The sequence below is a fragment of the Abramis brama genome, assembly GCF_963993115.1.
Source record: "Abramis brama genome assembly, chromosome: 10".
Classification (NCBI taxonomy): Eukaryota; Metazoa; Chordata; class Actinopteri; order Cypriniformes; family Leuciscidae; genus Abramis; species Abramis brama.
This window is the reverse complement of record NC_139972.1, coordinates 1,246,641-1,269,123: the sequence shown is the minus strand read 5'-3', so window position 1 is coordinate 1,269,123 and position 22,483 is coordinate 1,246,641. Positions and strand designations below refer to the sequence as shown.

The following is a 22,483-nucleotide window of genomic DNA, read 5'->3' as shown; positions in this document are numbered from 1 at the left end:
CTCACATTTGTAGATCGCTTTGAAAAAATCATCTGCTAAAAGACTAAATGTAATTAAAAACATGACTGGCTGATGACAAACTTATGTCATATCATACAGATGTGATCAAACAAAGTCCTCTTTATGATTTATTATCAGGAATGCTGCGTTTGCAGAAAGATAAATGAAAGATAAAACTGAACAAATGAAGGCAAGGATTAACAAATAAAATAAAAACATGATAAATTACACAGATAAAAACAAACTGAAAAAGACCAGAATAAATTCAAGAATGGTCAAAAAACAGAAAAAAATACAGAAGACCAAAAGAATGATCAAATGAGTGAACAAATTGAAGAATAAACAAAAGAACAAAACTAATTAATAAAAGACCAAAAAAAGCGACACGAGTGCTTTTGCAAAAAAAAAACAAAAAAAAACGTTATTTACTAAATATTAATGTCCAACGCATTTACGGCATTTACACAATAACGTCTGCTCTCACACGCATGCGCCGTGGTGCTCTTGTGAACGCGCGTCTCTTTACCAATCTCAAGGCGTGGCTGATTGTCCTCCTCCTCCACAACCTCTTCCAGCACATCCCCGACACCAACACAAATGTTTTGCAAAATTACACACGCCGTCACCACCTGTGCACAAGGCAGAAAAAACATGAACACAGAAGATAGTGTGACTTTAGTAGTTGTTAATCATTAAAGGGATAGTTCGCCCAAAAATGATATTTAAGCCATGATTTACTCACCCTCAAGCCGTTCGAGATGCATATGTCAATCTTTTTTCAGACGAACACATTTTCAGTTATTTTAGAAAATGTCTTAGATCTTTCAGTGGTTATAATGTGAAGCAATGGGGTCCAGCTGCTTCAAGTCGCAAAATGTACATGCATCCTTCTCAAAAATAATCCATCCGGCTCCAGGGGGATAAACGAAGGCCTTCTGAGGGTAATCCGTGCAGTTTTGTCGTAAAAATATACATATTTAAAACTTTATAAACGAAAATAACTGGCTTCCGGTGGCGGTCGGCGCGCGTTCATGGAGATGGATGACGTCGTGACGTAGAGTTTTGTTTTGCTCTGCTCTCTGGCTGCGCTGTCACGCTCGTTCTACGTCACAACGCTTCCTGCGCTACGTCCTACGTCATATGCCAGCATCCATCTCCATGAACGCGCGCCGACCGACACCGGAAGCCAGTTATTTTCGTTTATAAAGTTTTAAATATGTATATTTTTACGACAAAACTGCACTGATTACTGATGGTCACAGACTGCCTGGAGCACCACTGAAGGGAAGAGCTTTCTGTTGTTGTAATCATGACCATCAGGGCCGACATTTTATTCTAATGTGGCAGCCGTCTACTGCCCCTGCTGCCTTGCCAAATGCTTGGTGATTAGCCAAGCGATCAAAACCATCCCCAACCACTTGGAGCTCCTCCTGTGTGCGAGGGAAGTGGACAAATTGGGGGAGCACAGCCACCACCTCATCCGCCATCTTGTGGACAACTCTGTGCACTGTGGGAAGAGGCATGCTAAAGACCCTGGAGACAACTCTATAGGCTGAACCGGTTGCCAGCCAGAACAGGAACACGAGTGTCTCCAGGGTCGGGCCCCATCCGTGCTGCCTGTCAGTCTTCAGGGCCACCATCAGCTGCTGCATGGCCTCTGTGCCCAGCCTGAAGTCTGGCCGAGTGTCCTCCCCTCCATAGTACTGCTGCAGTACTGGCACTGTGGCACAGAAGTGCCAAGCCTATACAACATGAAGAAGAGAGGAAGGTTTAAGTATAATTTCAGTTTTGCTATTATTTAATGTTTGTTAAACTATTAAACATATTGGCTCAACTGATTTGCAGAGGGGGGATTTAAAGCTGTTCCCATTTACTGGTGATTCACCTTGTAATTTTTACTTCATATAGCCTAGCCTTTTTTTGTTGATCACATATTTTAGAATTGCATGTGTTTTAACAGCTAGAATGTTACCAGTCAATAAGCTTAACACTCCTATTATGTTGTGGGTCAATTTGACAATTTGTCAATTTATTTTTTCAAAATAAAAGTGTCAATGGAAAAGATGCCAGCTCTGCTCATCTCGACAAGACAGTAAAACCAGTACCACTTGTATTGAATGCAATAAATATGCAGAAAGCACACACATACATTATGTTCAAAATGTGGAGAGAAAGACTGAAGGGATCATTTTGCTCAATAGGGTAAAAAAAAAGCCTAGTTGGGGAAATTAAAAAAAATCTTGTTTGTGAGATAAGTCTTTAACAAATAGTTCTTAAATTATATATATATATATATATATATATATATATATATATATACTGTATATATTAAATATCAAATATTATTACATGGCTTGGTTGAATTCCGGTCTGTTATTTCTTGTTAATAGACCGCTGCGAAGTATAACACACCGTTGCCATGAAAAACAGAGCGTTGCTATGGACGCAGTTCTGTTCACTCAGGCAATATAATCGTTTTAAATCAATAAACTCCTTTTTAATCATATTGATTCTTTGACTGTCAAGCATGTTTAAACAGTGAGGGTCAATTTGACCCATAACATAATGGATGTAATTATTTTTAAATTAATGATAAGAGCGTTAACGTTACTTACCATCCCACGTCTTTGATGGCAGAGGTGGCGACAAATTAAAATTCTCCTCCTGCGAGCCTGACGCCGATGCTGCCTCACCATCTCCATCTCCATTTCCATATCAGAAAAAATGCTGTACAGCAACCAAACCAGTAACGTTTGCACTTCCATTTTTCAGCAGTGAAAGCGGACCTTTTCACTGACGTAATGACGCAATGACGTGCATTAGGGATGGGCGTAACGATCCTGTGGTATCGATAGATCGATATACTCGCGCTACTCATTTGCGCAATCGATTTCCTTAAAAAAATATCGATATAAACAAAAAAATTATAATTGGGGGTGTATGTATCACTTTCAGCTGTTTTAGATTACTTCCTTAAATTACTATGTGCCGGGACACCCCTGGCTGTACCTGGCAGCGTATTGAGCTGGCCCATGTCACGTGACAGGAGACGATTGAATGAGCGACATTGTGCGACACAGCCGCCAACAACACACACACAGCCAACCAAGGCCACCAGCCCAGCACGAAAGTGGGAGCCGGAGGGAAAGAAGCGTATATGGCAGACAAAAAACGAAGCGTGGTGTGGTGTTATTTTTCACCAGTCGATAAACTCACGGCAAGGTGCCAAGTGTGTGATAAAAAAGTTTCCCACAGCATCAACACAAGTAATTTATTCAAACATCTAAAGACGACGCACCCCGAGAGCCACAGTGAGCTTGAAAAAAGACAGGCTGCTGAGAAAGTCCAGTCTCCTGCACCACCCGCAGTCCGGCAGAAGACCCTGCACGAGAGTCTGCAAAATAGCCAAGTGTATCCAGGTACAGACTTGACAGTGGAGTGATAAAGTCTATAAATATTACGATCACAATCTAATTTTAACAGACACTTCAGGTGAAGGGGATAATTATATCCAGTAACGTTACTGTCCAGATGTTGATTAGCCTACTTAAAACAGGCCTTGGTTTTTAGTAATGTTTACTGAATATTTTGTTTAAGTAATTATCCGAAATTCAAATAATTTCCACACCTTAAAGGGGAATTTATTGAAGTTGAAAATCGCTGGCTCAGAGTATTAAAACAAGATAAGAAAATATGAGATACAATTTTGGGGATTTTTCATCTTTGCATGACAGTTTTATTTTTTCCATTGAAAAGAAAATATTAAAAACTATGATGTTGGGATATTGGTTTTAATCTATAACATGATTTATTACATTTGGAAAACATAATTTCATATTTCATTAATTATATCACAAGCTTCTGCAGCTTCTTGCGATTCAGATATGACAGTTAATTGGAAAGTGACGTGAAAACTTTATCCTTTTCAGATGAGTCTCAAAGAGCATGTGATATCACAATGGGCCTGGCCAAAATGATTGTGAAGGACTTGAAACCCATTTCAATGGTAGAGGATCAAGGTTTCCGGCATTTTCTGAAGTTGGTGGATCCCCGATACCAGATCCCTTGTCGGAAATCCATGATGACAGGTGAAATTCCCAAACTGTACGAGCAAGCACAAACAACAGTAAAGGACTCCATACAATCAGTAAGCAGTCTGGTTTTAACAACCGACCTGTGGACTACAAGAACCACCGAAGCTTATTTGACTCTGTCAGGACATTTTATTGACAAGGACTGGCAGATGCGGTCTTGCAATCTAACAACAATCTATGTAGCTGTGCAGCACACAGCAGACAATATATCTGAACTCCTCACAAAAATAACTGATGAATGTGGCATCACCAGTAAGGTTCATGCAGTTGTTACAGACAATGGAGCCAATATGGTCTCTGCTGTGCGTAAAACTGGTTGGAAACATATTCCTTGTTTCTCTCACACACTCAACCTCATTGCGAAGGACTCCATTAAGGCTGACACAAGTCTTGAGTCCAGCTTGGAGAAATGCAGTGCTATTGTTCGGTTCTTCCACCACAGCACCAGAGCGACTGACAAACTAACAGAAGTACAAAATCAGTTGAACTTGCCACAGCATAAACTAATCCAAGCAGTGGATACTAGATGGAACTCGGTGTTGTACATGATTGACAGACTGTATGAACAACAACAAGCCATCACAACTGCACTTTGTCTTCTTGGGAGAAACAACATGTGCCTAAGTGATGGAGAATGGTCCCACATCAGGCAGGCCATTGATGTCCTAAGGCCTTTTGAAGAGGCCACTAAGGAGATTTCAGCAGAGCAGTATGTAACAATTTCCAAAGTCATACCTCTGGTCTCTCTTCTCCAGCAAGCAACTGCATCTGCTGGGCAGAGTAACAGTCTGGCTTCACAACTTGAAGCACAATGCAAGCGACGGTTCCAAAACATTGAACGCAACCACACTCTTGCAGTCAGCACCTTTTTGGACATTCGCTTCAGAAACATTGTGTTCTGTGATTCTGCAAATGTGGAAATGATTAAATCACGGATCATCACAGAGATGCAAGCCCTGGCTTGCGCTGAAACGCAGTCAACCAGACATGAAGCTGCTGCGACTGCATCAACTGTGACACAAGTGACACAAGGGTCACCTGCTGAGTGTTCATCATCCAAGGAATTATGGCGGGAGTTTGACAGTCGGATTGTGGCTTTTCAGAGCAAACGCACAGCAAACACAGATGCATATATTGAAATGAGAAGATACATGGAGGAAAAGGTGATCCCAAGGAGTGAGGACCCTTTGATGTGGTGGAAAAAAAATGAAACCACATATCCACTGCTGAACAAAGTTGCGAAAAAATACCTCGGAACTGTTGCAACGTCTGTTCCAGCAGAGAAACTCTTCTCTAAGGCTGGAGAAATAATCAGCCAGAGGCGTAATCTTCTTAAAGCAAAAAATGTGAATATGATACTTTTTCTGAACAGCAATCTGAAACTTCAGTAAAGTGTGACGACATATCTCGAGTGCACTAAAGGCGTGATGGTGTCAGACAGTTTTCTAGTCCATTTTTCCAAGTTCATTTTCTCAGGGAACAACTGCCTTTGTTATGCAGGTTTATAGGATAAGTAAATCCTAGTTTATTGTGATCTTTATGACATCTTGTTTTTGCTTCAGTGAAGTGTTACATGTTTACTTCTACAAAGAGGCTCGAAACATAACATTGTTATGATGTATTAGTTTTTTCTTTTTTTTTCTTTTTTTCTTTTAGCTTTTCTACCAAGATTGGTCTTTTTTCTTTTTTTGAGAAATAAGAAAAGTGAAAATGTGTATGTTTTTGTTCATATTTAATTTATTTCATTCATATTTATGTTATTTATTTTCATTTTTATTTTATTATGTATTGACCATAATAAATTTTGTATATGGTCTGTATTTGTCTTGTGATTTGTCTTAAATGTAATAATATTTTTACTGACAAAAATTGCCAATAAGAAATGAACGGTATCGATATCGATGAAAATGCAAGAAAAAGTGTCGGTATCGTATCGAATCCTAAAAGTGTGGTATCGCCCATCCCTAACGTGCACTTGTTAGCCTGTTCCATTTACGTGTTCTCCGAATGCTAAAGAGGAGCCTTGCCTAGCCTCTGAAGGAAGTGACTTGGAAGGACCAGTCCTGCCAAGGAAGTATCCTTGACATTGAGAAACACCTTCACTCTCTCTCTCTCTCTCTCTCTCGTCACACAGAAAGTGAAAGTAAGTTCTCCTGTCGCCATTTTCAGCTGGAGAAATACAAATACGACACGGAAAAACAGAGCATCAAAGTTTTGAATAGAAACGTTTAAGAAGGAATCTACGTGTATCTTTATGATGTTAAATCTGGAGGATTTCAGATCCTGTATCTTGTAAAAGTTTGATCAGGGTGAGTGTTCATGTGTATGACTTCCTCATATTAATATGAATCTCTGGAGGACATTTTACGTGATTGTTTGTTTGATATAAAATCTTTAATTAAGAGTTTCTTTCACTTCTATTTTTCATAAATTCTAAATCCAACGGTCGACTTGTTTGTGTGTGAAAAGGCCCAATGAGCTTCAGTTGACGCAGTCACATGATCCTTTTTCTCACACACTCCAGTTCAGCTAAATAATGAAGGTTGTTTAATTTAATCATTTAATTTAGTGTGTGAATGTTTCTTAATTCAGAGTCAGTGGAGGAGATCAAACTCATCAGATTCTCCTGTATCTTCATCATGGCTGATTCACAAGGATCCAGAGATGGAGATTTTCCTCCAGGATGCAGGTACTTTCAACAAACACTGTTAAATATTGTGTTACATCACAGAAAAAGATCTCACAGATCACAGAAACGGTTTACAGGAAAAAAAAATCCTGGCTTTTTTCTTGATAACAGAGGTTTAGGGACTATGAGAAAGGAGCTGTAAAATATATATTGAGATGTTATTTGGTACTTATACAGCAAATATATATTCTTAAGGACATCAAAACCTGAAACAAAACTTCAGAAAGATGTACAATATGGGACCTTTAAACCTAATATGAAATGTTAAATAAAAAGATCATAAAGTTTCCTTAACCCTCTGGAGTCTGAGGTGTTTTCTGGGCCCTGGAGGTGTTCTGACATGCTCTGACATTTGTGCTTTTTTCAGTTATTTATAAACATGTTAATGGCAAAGGTGTAAATTCACTCTATATAGCACAAACAGGGCTACCAAAATATGTGATCACCATGCATGTGTATTTTTTTATTTTTAAGAGAATAATGCTTATGCATGGTTATTGGAAAAAATAAAAATGAAAGTTGCTGAAATAAGACCACAAAACTCATAATAAATATGCATGAATAAGACTTTTGACTAATGGATGTTCTTCCTTCGAGTTCTGGCTTCAAAATTATATTAAAATAGTCTTGCTTTATCGTTCACATAAAACAATACATTGATTTAAATTGATGTAAAACAGGTTTTGCTTGGAAAGCCAATATGCGAGTGGGCGTGAACGAGGAGTGGTTTACACCTTGGAATCCAATGTCCCCCCCACTCTGCATAATGACTCTGCATAATGACTCTGCATAATTAGCCATTCATTCAGGTGTGAAACTGACTGAGCCACAATGCAAGGACAAAAGATATATTTAGAAGAAGACTTACATTGACCATTTAAGATTTTGCTTACATCTATCTTGTAAATATGTTTTGCTATTTTATTAAAAAGGTTACAATTACAACAATAATTAAAATTTCAACAATATTTCAAGTGTACTCTTTCTTTGTAAAAAAAATTATTATAGGCCTACATTTTATCATATGTATTCATTAGTTTGAATATAGCCAAAATTGGAACAGCTAACATCTTAGTTGATGACTTTATTTTTGACAAAAAAGTAGTTTATATATATATAAAAGCTTATTTGATGTGGCAGTATATTCTACAGTAAAAACTGTACTCAAATCTAGTCAACAAAATGTTGTCTTTCATATTTCGCTTGACTGTAACGTTGTTTTTATGAAATATTAGGGCATATAAATGTTAATTTGCAGTTTAATACGTATTGCTTATACAAATAGCCTACATTTTATTTCAACATATTTCCGTCGATTTTTACTCATCTCAGTATAGCAATACAGTTTGCTAAAACATCATCATTCATTCACACACGCGATTTAAATTTAAACTGTCTTTTTGCGAGCTGTGGTAAACAGCGCGCATCTCTGCTGTTCATTCATTCATAAACAGAAACCCGATTCACGTGAGAAGAAAAAAAAACTTACAGTATTCCTCAGCTCGCTCCTCGATATACCCGCACTTCTGAGGTACTTTTTTCATTATTGTTATTCCTCACAGCGCTGTGAGATGGTGTAAACAAGTAATGATCTGAATAAACTTGTGTTTCTCGAGCTGATATGTGGGCGTTCACAGGATTGCGTGGATTGCCTCAGCCATTTGCGTTTGAATAGCGCGCGGTCTCCGTAGGCGGAGTCACATTACATTTGAATTAGTTGTAATGAGGTCGACTGGAATCGCTCTCTTTTAATACAGATTTCACAAGATGAGAATATTTGTTTTTTATATAAATTACTTCATTTAAGAGAAAAGAATTCAAGCTTCATGCCTGTGTGTCTGCATGCCTGTTTGACTGAGTATTCGCTGAGTTATTGTTCATTTTCGGACGCGTTTCAGAATGGACTACACTGACAGAGAGGAGGCAGAACTCGCATCACGTTTATTTTTCTTTATTTGGCAAAAAGCACAACACTTTGTTTTTATTGTGAGTATACACAAAAATAATACACATTTAACAGAACCGATTGATGTATGAAACTCTATGGAAAAAGTCAACAGAGTAGGCTATTTATGAGTTTCTTTTACACTGGTAAAAAAAAAAGCGACCTGGTATCGCCGGCGATACCGCCGACCTCAGGGGGTTAAAGTACTTTTTGATGCAAGATGAATGTTTGTTAATATGTTTCCTATCATAAAGAATGAACAGAATAATCTTAAAGGGGTCATATAATGGTACATGCACTTTTACAAGTTGATTGTACTGAAATGTGTGTTGGCATTGCCTGTACACAACCATCATACAATGATAAAAATCCATCCAGTGTTTTTTTTTTATCTCCTTATATGTTTTCCCCCGTCTCAAATCAAGCCGTTCGACTGTGTGATGTCACACGGTCGGACGCCCCTCCCACGGTTGTTAATCGGCTGTCATCATAGTCCGCCATTGTTGATACGCTGGAGCAGAATGGCGTCCAAGCGATTGTGGTGTTCTGTTCTTGGGTGCAATAAGGAACACAGCATCATTTTGATGTTCCTAAATCCGAACTGCTGAAGACGCAGTGGCTGAGTTTTGTTTTCGAAGGGAATATTCCCCACGATCAACATCAATGCTTTCATGTTTGCGCGAATCATTTCTCACCAGACTGCTTTATAAACGAGAACACTGAAAAAGGTATTAGCTCCTGTCTGAGTATGTGTTGTTTATGTGCCTAATAACTGTCATAGTCTCACAGACTGCTTATTTTTTAAACAGATCAGTAAAATGTTAATGCTTCAGCCCTGAAAGTTGTACCCAACACTGCATAGATAACGTTACGCATCACTGACAAGCCTACATTTACCGAAAAAAAGTTTTTCATGACCATTAGCTGTAACATCAATCTGTCAATGAAGTAACGTATACATCAGTAAACACATAGCGTTCGTATCTCACTACTCTACCCTGCCAGTACACACAAAGATAGATCAAAGTGACATTACGTTAACCAACCATTCAGAAACGTCCTGTTTTCCAACTCCGGTTCAAATTGATACGGTTGCACAGTGTCCTCAGAGACTCCCGCTGCCATTCTTCAAAATATAACGTTACCCTCAACTGTTGTTAAGGCAACACACCACGTGTGTTGTTGTGGCAAACGCCCACAGAGCAGAGGAGCGGGGTGAGCAAAGCTCATTATCATTTAAAGACACATGCACTTAAACGGCGTGCTGAAAACAGAGCTGTTTTTGACCAGGTAAAATGAATGTTTTCTTACAATATTAATGAGAATTTTTAATTAAAGTTTATTACAAACTTTTAATTTAGACCCTAAAGAATCATATTAGCTTGTACAAAAATGGCATTATATGACCCCTTTAAGGATTAAACTGAATCTGTTCTCTGTTCCAGCTCAGTCCAGCAGAAGAGCTCAAACCCAGAGTCCAGCTGTGTGTCTATGAAGAGTAACCAGTCTATGGATCCGCCACACGTATTTAAGAGTGGAGACAAACGGCCTAATCTCAGGTATATAATTTTTTCATAAAATATGTGCTTATAGCAGTGGTTCCCAAACCTGTCCTGAAGGCACCCCAACACTGCACGTTTTCTTTGTCTCCCTAATCAAACACACCTGATTCAACTCATCAGCTCATTAACCCATGTGATAATGAGCTGATGAGTTGAATCAGGTGTGTTTGATTAGGGAGACAAAGAAAACGTGCAGTGTTGGGGTGCCGGCAGGACAGGTTTGGGAACCACTGGCTTATAGTATGACACTTTTGAATTAGACGCATAATTTATCAAAGTCAGTCAGTCTAATATTAGCAATGACATCAAGTAAGAGTAAGCTGAGTTTTTTTCCACTTTTATATAATGGAGCAGGTGTAAAATTGATCAGATTTTTCTAACCGCTGGTTCAGATTTGTTGCTTCACAGTGTCTGGTCAGAACAGTGATGTTTCACAGCAAGAGCACCGTTACTAGAGTACAGTAAGGTGGTTTATCTTTAAAGCTCAGCTAAACATTGGTCTCTTTAGTCGGTTGAGTCTTCGTCCTCCATTGTGCCATTGAGAAGAGTCATGTGATCGTGGTTGATGTTGAATCATTCTATAATTATATAGTTGTTTTCAATTTGTTAGTTTTGAATTCATAATTCCTAATATTACCGGTTTTCTCTGTCGCTTTGTTACATTTTTTGAATCATGCTTAACATTTACAAACCAGTAATTCATAATTATAATCAAAGTTTGAAACAATGCAAAACACACTGAGTTGCAGACGCTAAAGCAAAAGTGTAACAACACTCCCTCTTCTTTCCTAAGACAGAAGTTTCCAGTAAAAGTACACAACATTTATAAATCTGTTTGCTTTTTATTTTACTTAGTTTTGAAACCAGTTCAGTCCAGCAGAAGAGCTCAAACCCAGAGTCCAGCTGTGTGTCTATGAAGAGTAACCAGTCTATGGATCCGCCACACGTATTTAAGAGTGGAGCCAAACAGCCTAATCTCAGGTATATAATTTTTTCATAAAATATGTGCTTATAGTATGACACTTTTGAATTAGACGCATAATTTATCAAAGTCAGTCAGTTTCAGATCGGTTTCAGGCCTCCTTCATATGTGGAAATAAATTGGATATGTGCGACTGTCATGTAAACAGATCGTTTTTTCTGAGGCATTATGCAACGTCTCCGCGGTTTAATGACGAGAGAAACCCCGACGTGCATCTGCAAAGGGACGGATGGAAACGTTGTGTCGTCGTAGGAGAGGAATGTGGACAAACGTTGACACAACATATTGTTGTACACAACAAAATTTCAGACCCACTGCTCCTCGTTAAAGCCAATATTTAAACACAATATGCTCCCACCAGTCCTAAGATCTCTCTCACACACAATAACTGAAGCGTATGTGCAATGATGGCACTTTTCGTCCTCCTTCGCCTCAAAATCATGGTGATGTTTGGCGAACTTCGCATATATCGCAGAGCTAGCAACAAGCATATTTTGCGTCCGCCCATCTGTGCAAGAGAATTTAACCCTTTAAGCATGCACGATGTTTCAGATAGTATGTCAAATGTAAACACATGAACCGGATATGGGTCACAGTTGAAAGAACGTGTAAATGGACGGTAAAAAAAAAAATCGGATAAAGGTAACAAATCAGAATTGGGCATCAAGACCTGCAGTGTAAACAAGGCCTAAGTTAATAACTAATGATCTTTGCGACGGAAGTGAATCAATCAAAACTAACTTTAGCTGGACAATAACTTTATTCTAGAGCTGCTGTAAAGCCTAAACAATCTCTGTTACTGTAATTTCCTATTTTCACTGTAAAGCTGCTTTGAAACAATATAAATGGTTAGAAGCGCTATATAAATGGTGACTTGACTTGACATCAAGTAAATGTAAGCTGAGATTTTTTCCACCTTTATATTAGGGGTGGGAGATGTGGCAGAAATATCATATCACGATTTTTTTCAGGAAAATCACGATTTTATCACAATTCTTTTTTTTTTTATGTTGGTTTTACTATTTTGCAAGTGACTGAGCATTACAGCCTAATTAATTATTAGGAATAATTAATAGGAACATTAATGTCCCTATTTTAAAAACAGAGCCTTACAATGTAACAAAATATAAAATAAAAAGTGGCAAACATTTAGAAAGAAATTAAATGAACAAATATAAACATAAAACACTACATAGCACTAATGGGAAGTTCGGATCATTTTACTAACTCTCTCGTTCGATCTCGTTCATCAAAATGAATGAACGAATCTTTATTCGATTAATTTTGTTCATTTAAGTGGCTTTAAATGTGGCTTTAAAAGTGAAAACATCCACTAATGCAATCTCGATCATATTTTGAATGAAGAAATCATTATAATGCAGCCAAAGATATCGGAATTTACCTTCCGAGTCTTGGGTTTATTTGTCATGTGACACACAATGAACGGATCGTTCGCGAACGACACATCACTACTACATAGACTTCACTGTATAAAAATAAAACGCTACATAGACTTCACTGTATAAAAATAAAACTACATAGACTTCACTGTATAAAAATAAAACACCACATAGACTTCACTGTATAAAAATAAAACACTACATAGACTTCACTGTATAAAAATAAAACTACATAGACTTTACTGTATAAAATAAATCACCACATAGACTTCACTGTAAAAATAAAACACTACATAGACTTAACTGTATAAAAATAAAACACTACATAGACTTCACTGTATAAAAATAACACTACATAGACTCCACTGTATAAAAATTAAACACTACATAGACTTCACTGTATAAAAATAAAACACTACATAGTGTCACAGGTCGGGGTGGGCCAAGCCAGACTGCACCCACCCCTGGAAACCGGGTACCACCTCGAGGAGCGTGTCAAGGACCAGACAGACAAAGGAGTAAAGGAATAACTGTTTCTTTATTAAGTTAAAAGCAATAATTTGAAAAGTCCTAATTAAAATCTTCTTTCTTGTCACCAGAGGGAATTCGATAGCCCCCTGGGTCGTAGAGGGGAGAACGATCGTGGCGGCCCTGCAGCTCATTGGAGAGGGATCAGGGGGGAAACTCACACCGTCTAGGTAGGTCACTGGGTAAGTACTCTTTACAGGACTCAGGAGGAAGTCGTGGTTATACGGACCCCATTCGGACTGGAACCAGGTAAGTACTCATGGGCGGAAGTGGAACAAGTCCCGGATGCTGCCCCAGAGGTAAGTACCCAGGGGGCGGTTGCCTCAAACTCGGACGAAGCACAGGGACACAGGTGGCGAGCGGACCGGGCCAGGAGGGGAAACAGGTAAGTATATCCCGGTAGGTGTCTTTTGTACCAGACCAGTTAGAACGGGAGCCTTTAGCCGGGACGTGAGGGAATCTTGGACAACAGGAAGACACTTCGATCGAGGCACGTGCCGCAGCTATTCCTTTTCCTTCTCAACAGGGGCAGTGGCTTGCAACAGAGTGCAACGATGGGGCATGTGGAGACCACCAGGCGGGGAGGGCACTTTGAGCAAGACACTCCACTTTGGCTGTGCGCTGTAACCGGGTAGCAGGGTTTAACTATTAACCAGCACAATAAACATTCAGTTGAAATACCTTCTCTCTTTCTGAACAGGGCAGAAGCTTTCGATGGGGCGTGTGAAGACCACCAGACGGGGAGGACACTTTGAGCGAGACGCTCCCTTCGGCTGTGCGCTGTAACCAGGTAGCAGGGTTTAACTGTTCAACAGCATATGAGACATTCAATTAAAATACCTTCTCTCTTTCTAAACAGGGTAGAAGCTTTCGATGGGACGTATGAAGACTACCAGACGGGGAGGACACTTTGAGCGAGACACTCCACGTCAGCTGTACACTGTAACAATGTAACAGGGTTTAACTGTTCGACAGCAGATGAAACATTCAGCTGAAATACCTTCTCTCGTTCTGAACAAGGCAGAGGCTTCCAATAGGGACGTGTGGAGACCACCAGGCGGGGAGGATGCTTTAAGCGAGACACTCCGCTTCAGCTGTACACTGTAACAATGCAACAGGGTTTAACCATTCAACAGCGGATGAAACATTCAGCTGCAATACCTTCTCTCGTTCTGAACAGGGCAGCAGCTTTCAATAGGGGCGTGTGGAGACCACCAGGCAGGAAGGATGCTTAAGCGAGTCACTCCACTTCAGTTGTACACTGTAACGATGCGACAGGATCTAACCATTCAACAGTAGATGAAACATTCAGCTGCAATACCTTCTCTCATTCTGAACAGGGCAGCGACTTTCGATAGGAGCGTGTGGAGACCACCAGGCAGGAAGGATGCTTTAAGCGAGTCACTCCACTTCAGTTGTACACTGTAACAATGCAACAGGGTTTAACCATTCAACAGCAGAGGAAACATTCAGCTGCAATACCTTCTCTCGTTCTAAACAGGGCAGCGGCTTTCAATAGGAGCGTGTGGGGACCAACAGGCGGAGAGGATGCTTTCAGCGAGACACTCCGCTTCAGCTGTACGCTGTAACAATGTAGCAGGGTTTAACTGTTCAGCAGCATATAAAACATTCAGCATTAACAGAGCCGGGCTGTCTCAAAATGGTAAGTTGGGCACTTGATGGGTCTAAACCCTTCCTTGGAGACAGCGGGTGAAAGACGGTCTTTCTCCCACCAGATCGAATCTCGTCTCTCGCAAGGGCTCGACTTCTCTCAGAGACAGCAGAACACGAATGCAGCAATCGTCACACTCAGCGAAGGAAGAACAAAGTTGGAGACAGATCAATAATTCACTCGGTGTACTAGTTCACTCGTGCCACACGCTTTCCAAACTCTCCACACCACTTCAGTGTTAGTGCATATAAACAACGAATCCAATACTCATCACTTTGCGTCTTTCCCACTGCTGACGATATCCCTTGGGTTTCGTTGGCAAATACTTCACTCTCTCCTTTCCATTTCTCAGCTTCAATCTTCGCCCACTTCACAGCCCAGCCTCAAATACAAACAACCCGCCGACAAAAACACAGTATCCCACGGGAGGAGAACCACACCGACAGTCTGTTTCCTCTCTCTTTTTAAAGCCCCATCTGAATACGTGTTCCTCTCACAACGCTCTCTGTAAGTACTCCACACCTGCTGTCAATCGGGCAATTGGCCTCGCTGCCATAGCAACAGATTCGCAGTGCAATGAGACGGGTGTCCACAGGAGGTCTCCAAATAACACTGCATTCACAAGGGCTTTAATCTCTTTTCTAATTTTTGTCACACCGTGACATACCCCCCTGCCAAACCGTTCTAGTCCCTAGAACGGGATCCGGACACCCAATCCCCATACCTGGCTGGGGGTTGTCCCCGGTTCTCCCGTTGGGACCGTCTTGGCGGGGAATTAGGTTCCTCGGGCCTTGGCCCTAACCCCAGTCTCCGAGGGACCACAGCCCATCCCACCACGGGAGGCATCCACACTGGTTCAGTCGGAGGTCTCTCTACAGCTGGTTTGGGATAATTTGGACAAGGGCGCATCAGATTTCGGTGGAGCACCCGCTCTGGACCTGCTCTCCCTTCGGGACGGATGGCATACACAGGCTGATCGAGATGCGGCTGTCGTTGGATCACATACGGCTGGGGCTCCCACCGATCACTGAGCTTACCCTTTCCTTGTCGGCGGTTATCTCGAACTAGAACTCTCTCGCCAGGCAGTAGCGGTGCACTTCGAGACGTACGGTCATACAACCTCTTGTTCTTGGCTGTGGCTTGGTGAATTCGGTCCGAGACCCGTTCATAGGCCAGTTGAAGGCGTTGATGGTGTCTGGTCACCCACCCCGTTACGCTGCCTCCCTCCTCAGCTGCCGCAGTCCCCAGCAATAGGTCCACTGGTAGCCTCACATGCCTTCCGAACATCAGGTAAGTTGGTGCATAGCCGGTCGTGCTGTGAATGCTGTTGTTATACGCCTGGACCATCGCCGGGAGGTTGTCAACCCAATGTCCCTGTTGGTCGCCTTCCAGGGTCCCCAAGAGACCGATCAGCGTCTGGTTAAACCTCTCACACCCTCCGTTCCCTTGAGGATGATAGGGCGTCGTATGGGTCTTTCTACATCCATACAGTTGGCACAACTCATGCACTACCCTGGATTCAAAATTTGGCCCTTGATCCGAATGGAACACTTCAGGACACCCGAAGGGCTGGATGACGTACCTCCACAGGGCATTAGCGGTTGTGATGGCGGTTTGATCCAGAGTTGGGATGGCCCAGGCATATTTAGTGAACAGATCTGTGATCACTAAGATGTTTTGAATACGGTCGACCGGCCTACCTAACGTCAGATAGTCCATAGCGATGATATGCATCGGTGCTTTGGCTCGAATGGGGACCATTGGAGCTCGAGGCTCTTTCCTGGCTTTAAACAGGGTGCAGCGCGGGCAGCCCCGCAGGTAGGCCCTCGTAGTCCCTTCCATCCCAGGCCAGTAGAAGTGGCGTCGCAAGAGTGCCGTCGTCCTCTCCTGCCCTTGATGACCAAGCCTGGTGTGGTAAGCCTCCAGCAGCGCGTGACACCTCCCCTCGGGAACCACTACCTGACAGACCGGGTCACCCGAGTGTGAGTCCTGGAGGGACCGACAAATCACCCCCTCCTTCAGATGGAGCCTCTCCTTCTGGCCCAGCAGGCCTCTCACAATTCGGGTTTGAGCCCGGCGTTCCGCACCCTCCGGCCAATTGTCCTGCTCCAACCAGACCCGGACCAATGACAGGTTCTCATCCTCGCCCTGCCACATCCTCCGCGCTGTGGATCCCATCCCCAACTTGCAGGCGGCTCCTCCGGTGGTTGCCCCGGTGCCTTCACAATGCCTACCATCATTCCCTCGTCGCGGTCTGCCTCCAGCATGGATCTCGGATCCTCCGACCCTCCTTCAGGCCACCTAGACAGCACGTCAGCGTTGGTATGTCCCCTTCCTGGCCGGTACTGAAGCTGATAATCAAAGTTGGCCAATTGCGCCACCCACCTCTGTTCTACCGCCCCCAGCTTGGCGGTTTGCAGGTGTACCAGCGGATTGTTATCGGTCACCACGGTCACCTTTGCTCCCCATAGGTAGTCCTTGAACTTCTCACTGAGTGCCCACTTCATGGCCAGTAACTCGAGCTTAAAGGAACTATAACTGGCATTGTTTCTCTCCGCGGGGTGTAGACTCCGACTAGCATAAGCGATAACTCTCTCCTCCTCCTGTTGTTTCTGGGCTAAGACAGCCCCCAAGCCCAGATGGCTAGCGTCCGTGTAAAGAATGAAGGGCTGTGTGAAATTGGCGTATGCCAGAATGAGTGCTTGTAGCAACTCTTGCTTGAACCTCTGGAAGGCAATCTCGCATGCCGGATCCCACTGAATCGCTGGGGACCCTCGGCCCCTGGCATGTCCCGTTCCACCCAGCAACTGGTTCATGGGTTTGGCGATCTTAGAGAAATCTTTAATGAATCTCCTGTAGTACCCCACGAAGCCGAGGAAGGATCGAACCTGGCGCACGGTCTTTGGGGCCGCTCACCCCTGTACGGCCGACACCTTCTCTGGGTCCACAGCGATTCCTGCAGCGCTCACGATATGGCCCAGGAACTTTACCTCCTTCTGGAAAAGCTGGCATTTATCCGGTTGGAGTTTCAGCCCGTACTTTTCAAGAGAGCGGAACACCTGCTCAAGGTGCTGGAGATGAGACTCAAAATCGGGGGAATAGATAATCACGTCATCCAGATACACCAGAGTGGTATCCATCAACTGGCTCCCTAAACAGCGCTGCATTAGTCGTTGGAACGTGGCAGGGGCGTTGCAGAGGCCGAACGGCATCCGGTCCCACTCATATAACCCAAAGGGGGTCGTGAAGGCCGTCTTCTCCCGGTCCCGCTCGTCCACCTGTACCTGCCAGTAGCCGCTCGCCAAGTCTAGTGTGGAATACCAAGCCGCCCGTGTGAGACTCGTCAGGGAATCCTCGACTCGAGGCAATGGAAAAGCATCCCGCTTCGTCACTCGATTCAACCTCCGATAATCCACACAGAATCTCCATGCACCTGTCTTCTTCCTCACCAGAACGATCGGGGCCGCCCAAGGGCTGCTGCTCTCGCGGATGATCCCTCTATCCAGCATCCCTCGCAGAAGAGCACGAACCTCAGAGTATAATGTCGGGGGTACCGGTCGGTAGCGCTCTCTACTGGGTCTGGCCTCTCCTGTGGGAATGTGATGCTTAACGATGTTAGTACACCCATAGTCCTCGTCATGGGTGGAGAACAACTGCGGCCATTTTGATAGAAAAGCCTTAAGCCGTCTTGTCTGATCCTCCTCCAGCCCTTCTCCCCGTAGGGACTCACCTCCAAGGTGGGCCGGCAGTCCTTCTCCAGCCTCTCTGTTGCGCATCCCCGTCTGCGCCAAAGCACCCTCCACTACGGTTGGGCCTACTTGGCTGAACTTGACTTCTCCTGGCTCTTGCACTTGCTGGGGCTTCACCGAGATAACTCGGGCTAGACACTGATGACGATACAGTTGGATCGGGAAAGGATTCGTGTTCCTGACTCTCACCCGGATTCGGCCTCTTTGGGCGGATGCCAGTCCTCTGGCCACCTCCACCTTAGGACCATCGTTGTGCGGTTCCACCAGCACCCACTCCTCCGGGTGGTAAAGTCTAGGGGGCACCCTGACCCAGACCATCGCCTCGCTTCGAGCCGGGATGGACAAAGCGTAGCGGCAAGCCACTCTCCCGGTCTTCCTGCTGCTCGGCCAGGCAAACCCGGCGACAGTCCGCTCGAAGACGCTCCCATTCTCTGCCCTCAGGTGTCGCAGTTGCTCGGGCAGGCCCACTCTGGAACAGCTCTTCCCAGCATTCGGAGATGATATTCATGCCCAGTAGGGCGCGATGAGACCCCAGACACGCGTCACGAACCACCACCACTCCCTTCTGGGGTACAACCATACCGTGGATTTCTAGGTCTGTCACTACGTATCCCACATACGGGATGTCAAGCCCATTGGCCCCTCGTAGAGTTAACCAGGGGGCCTCAGTCGTCGGCCGACCCTGGGTGCCGAATAGTTCCTGAACTAGGCTCTCCGCGAACAGAGTGACTTGCGACCCCGTGTCCAACAAACACTGCACCTTCTTGCTATTAACTCGGACCGTGATAACCGGACAGCAGCCCACCAGGCGTTCCTTAGACAGTCCAGGAGAAGAAGGGTCTGAAAAGGGGGTCCCGACCACTTGACCCACAGTGGCCGGAGATTCTAAAAACCCCCTTGTGAAGCGCGTCTGGAAGGGCACTGACGGATGTAATGTCCAGCTTCTCCACAACCGTTACAGATAGGACGCCCCTGTTCGTCCCACTGGAATCGGGGACCCATGGATCGGGCGAAACGACGCTCTGGAGGGCGACTCCCGTCAGAGTAGGCCCGCTCCCGCGGTGAAGGTAGTGAATGGAGGCGTTCTCGGCGGAGTTCTTCGATGACAGATTTGGACAGATCAGACATTTGTTCACGGATATCCCTTTTCAATTCTTCCCGGAGGGCATGCTTCCAATCGGAAGTGGCAGGGGGCCCAGCTGGGAGGATCCACACCTTCGGTGTGATCACGCTCAAGGGCTAGAGCCTCTCGCCGCAGTTCTTTGAACGTGAGGTCAGGATTCCGGCTCAGTTGCACCCGCAGACTCTGACGCACGGGGCCCTCCCGTAATCCTAACAGAAACTGATCTCGCAATAGGGTCTCCTCGTCGCCCAGGCCGTGGTCCTGTCTCCCCCTTAGCCTGGTAAACTGTTCCCTCAGTTGCAACGCGAATGGCCGGACAGTTTGTCGAGGCCCTTGCCTACAATTAAAGAATTGTGTTCTCAGGACAGCTACCGGGGTGGTGTCTCCATATTGTACCGTGAGGAAATCAAAGATGGCTCGGACTGTGGTGCGGGTTGCTTCCGGTGCTGCCTGTACTTCTCTTCTTGCTTCTCCCTCTAATGAATTTAACACAAACTGTACCTTCTGCAGGGCATTTAGCCCTTGGAGCCCTGCCAGGTATTCCACCTGGGCCTTCCATGCTGACAGGCTCAATTCTGACCCCGGACCTCCGTACTTCTGGGCCCACGCGGCCCCCATAAAGAAAGGCATGACCGGCTGTCGAGCCACTGGCTCTTCTTCCTCTGCCATTTAGGTCCTTGATCGCTCCACTCGAGGCGGTAATCCTGCCGACTACGCCAAGTTCTGTCACAGGTCGGGGTGGGCCAAGCCAGACTGCACCCACCCCTGGAAACCGGGTACCACCTCGAGGAGCGTGTCAAGGACCAGACAGACAAAGGAGTAAAGGAATAACTGTTTCTTTATTAAGTTAAAAGCAATAATTTGAAAAGTCCTAATTAAAATCTTCTTTCTTGTCACCAGAGGGAATTCGATAGCCCCCTGGGTCGTAGAGGGGAGAACGATCGTGGCGGCCCTGCAGCTCGTTGGAGAGGGATCAGGGGGGAAACTCACACCGTCTAGGTAGGTCACTGGGTAAGTACTCTTTACAGGACTCAGGAGGAAGTCGTGGTTATACGGACCCCATTCGGACTGGAACCAGGTAAGTACTCATGGGCGGAAGTGGAACAAGTCCCGGATGCTGCCCCAGAGGTAAGTACCCAGGGGGCGGTTGCCTCAAACTCGGACGAAGCACAGGGACACAGGTGGCGAGCGGACCGGGCCAGGAGGGGAAACAGGTAAGTATATCCCGGTAGGTGTCTTTTGTACCAGACCAGTTAGAACGGGAGCCTTTAGCCGGGACGTGAGGGAATCTTGGACAACAGGAAGACACTTCGATCGAGGCACGTGCCGCAGCTATTCCTTTTCCTTCTCAACAGGGGCAGTGGCTTGCAACGTAGGCATGGAGGGCCACCAGGCAGAAGAACACTTTGAGCGAGACGCTCCTCTTCGGCTGTGTACTGCAACAATACAACAGAGTGCAACGGTTCAGCGGTATACAAGCGCTCCACAGTGATACCTTCTCTCCTTCTGAACAGGGCGGAGGCCTTCAATGGGGCATGTGGAGACCACCAGGCGGGGAGGGCACTTTGAGCAAGACACTCCACTTCGGCTGTGCGCTGTAACCGGGTAGCAGGGTTTAACTATTAACCAGCACAATAAACATTCAGTTGAAATACCTTCTCTCTTTCTGAACAGGGCAGAAGCTTTCGATGGGGCGTGTGAAGACCACCAGACGGGGAGGACACTTTGAGCGAGACGCTCCCTTCGGCTGTGCGCTGTAACCAGGTAGCAGGGTTTAACTGTTCAACAGCATATGAGACATTCAATTAAAATACCTTCTCTCTTTCTAAACAGGGTAGAAGCTTTCGATGGGACGTATGAAGACTACCAGACGGGGAGGACACTTTGAGCGAGACACTCCACGTCAGCTGTACACTGTAACAATGTAACAGGGTTTAACTGTTCGACAGCAGATGAAACATTCAGCTGAAATACCTTCTCTCGTTCTGAACAAGGCAGAGGCTTCCAATAGGGACGTGTGGAGACCACCAGGCAGGAAGGATGCTTTAAGCGAGTCACTCCACTTCAGTTGTACACTGTAACAATGCAACAGGGTTTAACCATTCAACAGCAGAGGAAACATTCAGCTGCAATACCTTCTCTCGTTCTAAACAGGGCAGCGGCTTTCAATAGGAGCGTGTTGGGACCAACAGGCGGAGAGGATGCTTTCAGCGAGACACTCCGCTTCAGCTGTACGCTGTAACAATGTAGCAGGGTTTAACTGTTCAGCAGCATATAAAACATTCAGCATTAACAGAGCCGGGCTGTCTCAAAATGGTAAGTTGGGCACTTGATGGGTATAAACCCTTCCTTGGAGACAGCGGGTGAAAGACGGTCTTTCTCCCACCAGATCGACTCTCGTCTCTCGCAAGGGCTCGACTTCTCTCAGAGACAGCAGAACACGAATGCAGCAATCGTCACACTCAGCGAAGGAAGAACAAAGTTGGAGACAGATCAATAATTCACTCGGTGTACTAGTTCACTCGTGCCACACGCTTTCCAAACTCTCCACACCACTTCAGTGTTAGTGCATATAAACAACGAATCCAATACTCATCACTTTGCATCTTTCCCACTGCTGACGATATCCCTTGGGTTTCGTTGGCAAATACTTCACTCTCTCCTTTCCATTTCTCAGCTTCAATCTTCGCCCACTTCACAGCCCAGCCTCAAATACAAACAACCCGCCGACAAAAACAC

At 44.6% G+C, this 22,483-nt stretch overlaps 1 protein-coding gene across 3 annotated transcripts in view; it reads left to right on the top strand.

Annotated features, from left to right (window-relative positions):
- Positions 1-22,483, top strand: part of LOC311091345 (NACHT, LRR and PYD domains-containing protein 3-like) — a 256,345-nt gene that overhangs the window by 164,604 nt on the left and 69,258 nt on the right. The window contains exons 1-4 of one of the 3 annotated variants that reach the window (XM_084127246.1): positions 6,227-6,403; positions 6,687-6,783; positions 10,174-10,287; positions 11,146-11,271. The exons of 1 other annotated variant lie outside the window; for it this stretch is intronic. In XM_084127246.1, the coding sequence (XP_083983372.1) occupies positions 6,734-6,783; positions 10,174-10,287; positions 11,146-11,271 (290 nt within the window). In that variant the 5' untranslated portion in view covers positions 6,227-6,403; positions 6,687-6,733. Of the gene's footprint in view, positions 1-6,226; positions 6,404-6,686; positions 6,784-10,173; positions 10,288-11,145; positions 11,272-22,483 lie in introns of those variants that run through there. One more of the 3 variants, XM_084127247.1, reaches the window with a different exon arrangement.